The following is a 4,762-nucleotide window of genomic DNA, read 5'->3' as shown; positions in this document are numbered from 1 at the left end:
GTTCAGTGAACCCAGACCTGCTCCAAAACCCGCCGAGGTTGTTGGAAAAGGTAAAGATATTGAAATTCCAGTTCCTGAAGAAGTATCGGAGGCAACAAGCGTTGTTGACCTCGTGTTGGATCAAGTTAAGGCCATTGCGGCTGAAAAATTGGAAATCTTTGAATCATGGTTCCTGGAAATATTTTCTGTCAAGTACAATGAAACCCTGTCAAATTCTGCGATAACCCGAGAGTGGAAGAAGCGTGTAGCCAATGAGAAGAAAGTTCTCAAGTGGGCTAAAACTTCAGAGGTAGCTGAGGCTCTAAAGAGAAAGGATCTCGTTGAAGCATGCCTATGTGGAAGAGCTCAGTTCCCAATTCTTGAAGCCAGAAAGGCTAATTTCAACCCTGTTGAGAAAGGTTTTGAACAAGCTCTTGTAACAAATGAAGAAGAAGCTCTTGAAGAAGATGTGATTGAGGAGGCTGCTCAAGCTCCTTTTAAAGAAAATGTTGTGATATCCTCTATTGTGAGAACAGAGGAAGCCCAAGAGAAAGTGGTTGAGGTAACTCAACCAGAGATTATCAGATCTGAGGGGGAACCCTCCAAGATAAGAATGCTGAAGAAGGAAGTTCCTCATCTGAGGAGGAACAGGATCAACACGCAAGTTATGTAAAGCCCCGTTTATTCCCCAACACCATTGTGGGAAATGTTCATGAAAATATCAACATTCCTCTTCACTACTCTAGAAATCTATTTAAGAGATTTCAGAGAGCTGAAGATGAACTGTTAGAAGAGGAGCAGAATGAAGCTGCTAAGGTAGCTGAGAAGAATCATCTAGAGCAATCCATGCAGATTCATACTCTGTTAGGATCTAGGCGCGGCTGGAGGACCAGGGTTGGGCCGGTTAGCGCGTCTTACTCAAAGAGTGGTGATTAATCCGGTTAGAGATTAACACCGGGGTTTCAATACTACACAAACTGTCACAAATCCTTGAACCAGGTTCAAGCGCGAAAGAGGTTTGTTTCAGGTTGAAGCAGCACACTCACGAGATAGGCAGAACCGGTTTTTGGATAAGACAGGTTTGGAAGTTGCTGGGTCGGTTTTGTAACTCGGTGATTCGGTTTATGTACTGTAGAGTCGGTCAAAGCGGTGTAAGTAGGTTAGTACAAATCGGTAAGAATGTAGAACCGACAGAAAGTAAATGACAAGACAGGTTTTTATGGATGTTCGGAGATAAAACTCCTACGTCACCCCTTCCTCTCGAAACCGCGGGAAGGATATTCACTAAGGAATACAAACACAATCCGATCGAGACTTATTTCCTGCTCGATAACACCCGTACAATTTACACCAAAATTGTAAATATTACACTTCAACTAAGCACTTATGCTTTCTAGAGATAGAACACACTCTTTTCACTTGTAAATTAATTGTTCACTGTGTCCCGCATTAACTCCTCTTCTATTGCTCCTTTTATAGTTGAAATGTGCCAACGGTCATATTTCACTTCCTTGAATTTGATTGGCTGAGCAGAGGTTCAGTGTTTCAGACCTGGCGGTGTATTCTTCCAGTATGTAGGTCAAACCGACTAGGTTTGTCTTTTACTCAATGTGGTAACTATCGGTTAGAAAGTTGTCTGTACTTGGAAGATTGCCTTTCTGATTTATCCTGAAGTGGAAAGATCTTGTAGGACGGTTTTCTGCAGCCTGCAGATTGTCCTCAAACTTGTATGAATATGGAAATGTTCAGTCTGTTCCTTTGGTATCATTCTCAACAGATACCCGAAGTTTCTTCTTATGCTGGTCGGTCATTTGTCTTAACCGGATGGCTTCCGGTTATTGCTTTGGCTTCTGGTCGGTTAATGACCGACTATTTGGTGTTTCCGGCCTTTGGTTTTGACCGATCTTGCCTTCTTTGTGCGGTCATGTTTCTGGTCGGTTTGATAACTTGACCGGTTGAGCTTCTTAACCGGTTCATTGGTTTGACCGGTCCGGTTCTTTGTCTGTTCCTGCATAGGAAGTTTATTTGTGTTAAGTTCTATTAACCGGTCCAATTTTATCTAACAATTTCCTCCTTTTTGATTATTTTATGTAAAATTATCAAAATCATGTAAGATTGCAAATGTAGGCCGGTTTTGTGAGTTTTATTTGGCCGGATTTTTGGAAACTAACTTGGGAGAATTTTTCGAAAAATTTTAGAAAATTTTGAGAAAAATTTTGAAAATTTTTATCTTTTATTTTATCAATTTCTCCCTTTTTGATTATTTTATTTAAAATATTCAAAATCTAGTAAGAGTGCAAATGTAGGTCGGTTTCCAAAAATAACTATATATATATAAGTGAAGATGACCGAAAAAGGCTAAAATATCATATATAAAAACCGAAATAAACATAGAAAGGAAAGCCCCTATTCCAATTCGGATGGCAGGAAGCCTGCCATCAGGTCATCCGTCGGTTGGTCCTCAACCGGTTGATCTGGTCTTGAAGAAGATCCTCCTGCTCCCGTGGTGTCTTGGTGAGGAGAGAGCGGTTGAGCGACCGTGCTGACTGGAACCGCATTGGAAACTCGTTGTCTTGTAGGTCGCGGTTCGAGATCCTCCTCGAAGTCATCCTCTTCAACAACTATTTCGGTGATTCTGCCCAGCATCTTGGTGACTTGAGCCTTCGTCATAGAAACTTTCCTCCTTCGTGTTGCCGGAACCGAAGAGGAGGGAGCCGCCTTGGACTTCTTGTGAGCCTTGGCATATTCTTCGAGCCTTTGTTTTTCAGCGTTTAACCGCTCTGCCTCCTTGGCTTCTCGAGCCGCTATGGATTTTGCGAGTTCTGGATTTTGGGCCGTTAATATCCGTAGGCGGTCTTCGAAGTTTGCATCAGACCGCGGTGCCTCCTTGTTTTTCCGGTTCTCCTTATCCAGCGTATCTTGAATATCCTTAGCCGCCCGAGCGTTTGCGTCCTCAACCGCTGTATCGGCAGCCAGCTTGGCCTTCATCAATTCATTCACCTGCTCAGTGACCGCCTTGAGGTCGACTTCAAGTTTGGTATTTCGGTCCTCAAGGCTTGCATTCTTTTCCTCGAGGCTTATGACTCCGTTGAGTGTTGAAGCGGCTTCGGTGCTTGACTGCCCCAGGTCCTCATCGACCTTTGTAAGTCGTTGCTCGGTTTTCTCTTGAAATCGTTCCAAGTCATCTACCAGTTTTGATGTCGTACCTTCCAAGTCTTCGGTTCGCTTAAGATAAGCGTCGTATAGAACCGTGTCGTCACGGTAGTTGACTTCGATCTCTGTAAGCCGCTCGTTTGCCTTCCCAAGGTCATTCCTTGCTGTCTCGGCCATCTTGAATGCTTGAACCGCGACCCTCTTAGCTTTCTTCTTCCAGGGCTTGACCGCGGTGTGGACAAACTCTTGAATGAGAGACTTATTTTTTTCTTCTGTGACGGCCGGTTCTAGGTCCCGGACTTGATCTGATTCAAGATTGTCGGTGAGATGAGGCTTTGTCCTATCGTCGGTCTCGTTGATAGCCCGATCCGTTAGAGGAGACTTATCACCTGGATTCTGACCGTCATCGGTCTCAAGACACGGAGAGTGCGCTGTATCTCGCTGTCTGCGCACCGCTTTAAGCCGCTCTATCTCGTCAATGAATTCCCCTTTCTTTATCTCAAGTATATCCAACACCAAGAGTTGTAATTTAGCCTTCGGTGTTCCCGTAACATACCTTTCTGAAAGCTTTCGTATATGTACGGTTAGCTTTTGTAGCCGAGCATGCGGTTATACTATTGCGTGTCGGTCCATGGCTTCGTTGGGATCCTTGGCGTTTGTTAGGCTGATGACGTCCTCTTCTATCTCCTTCAGCCTTCTGAAACTTTGTCCATCGGTTAGGCCCGGTAGCATATGCTTGAAGAATTTGTTGCACCGGTACCCGAACCACTCACTGTATACTTCGGCAGTCGCCTGAGCTCGCAGATCGATTTCCTCCATGATTCTGCGCACTATATTTTCGGTTATCTTCTGGTCGTTGTCAAAGGGAACGTTTTCCTCCCCACGGTCGTCTGCATCGGTTTCAATACTGGCCGATTGTTCCTGTTCAGTCGGTCCCTTTTCTTTACCGGACTCATTTTCTTCGGTATTATGTGAGGCTGTTCGGTCGGAGCTTGAGGCCGAATCGTCCTCATCTCGCGTGTCAGAGGGCGGTTCCGCGGATTCCATCGGTTGTTTGTTCTTCTTGCTTCCGGACTTGCCTTTTACTAGAGTCGGTTTCTTAGCGGCAGACTTCTTCCTTCGGCCACCTATAGAACCGGGGGTCGGCTGCTTCTTCTCCAGGAATTGGCGGGATCTTATTATTTTGCTCGACGAGAGAAGAACACCAGGACCGGTGTTGATGTTGTTGTGGAGCATGATCTTCCCAAGTGGGATGGCGTATCCCCATGACCGGGTGGAATCCGGTTTCACCATGTCTTTTAGGTTGTGAAAAACCTCCTTTGCCCAGTTAACGTTTATGCCGTTCAGTAAGCCGATAAGCATCTCGATTTTTGCCCTGGTGAGGTTGTCGAAATTTCAGCCTCTCGCCTGAACCGACTTAGTGAATATGTCACAGAGCGGTATATATTCCGGTCGCAGTGATGACTTCTTACCGGATACCTGTACAGGAGCCGCGGTTGCCGAGAGAATATGGCAAGCCGCCTCGAATGTTTTTCGGTCTAGTTCCATCGAAGCGTTGCGTCCATCTGTTGGAAGACGTAGGATTTCCGCAACCGACTCTTCGGTTATGTCGAATTGCTTGCCGCCAACA

The 4,762-nt window shown here is 45.3% G+C and overlaps 1 protein-coding gene across 1 annotated transcript; it reads right to left on the bottom strand.

Moving 5' to 3' along the window:
- Positions 1 to 2,385: 2,385 nt before the first annotated feature.
- On the bottom strand, positions 2,386 to 4,179 carry LOC124939155 (paramyosin-like). The gene is made up of 3 exons (XM_047479662.1): positions 3,748 to 4,179; positions 2,705 to 3,666; positions 2,386 to 2,614 (listed from the first exon to the last, which is right to left on the bottom strand). Exons 1-3 carry the CDS (start codon positions 4,177 to 4,179, stop codon positions 2,386 to 2,388), a joined length of 1,623 nt encoding a protein of 540 aa, XP_047335618.1.
- Between the last annotated feature and the right edge of the window lie 583 nt (positions 4,180 to 4,762).

Source organism: Impatiens glandulifera, chromosome 5, assembly GCF_907164915.1.
Source record: "Impatiens glandulifera chromosome 5, dImpGla2.1, whole genome shotgun sequence".
Classification (NCBI taxonomy): domain Eukaryota; kingdom Viridiplantae; phylum Streptophyta; class Magnoliopsida; order Ericales; family Balsaminaceae; genus Impatiens; species Impatiens glandulifera.
Note: the sequence above shows the minus strand (reverse complement) of the source record. Positions and strands in the feature narration are given on the sequence as shown.

What these genes read in the sequence shown, in the direction of transcription:
- LOC124939155 (XM_047479662.1), bottom strand. Translation starts at nt 4,179, where the DNA reads ATGGAATCCGCGGAACCGCCCTCTGACACGCGAGATGAGGACGATTCG. An exon ending in CCATGGACCGACACGCAATA is followed by an intron (nt 3,667 to 3,747) that starts GTATAACCGCAT and finishes GGAACACCGAAG; the next exon opens with GCTAAATTACAACTCTTGGT. An exon ending in TATGCCAAGGCTCACAAGAA is followed by an intron (nt 2,615 to 2,704) that starts GTCCAAGGCGGC and finishes GATGCTGGGCAG; the next exon opens with AATCACCGAAATAGTTGTTG.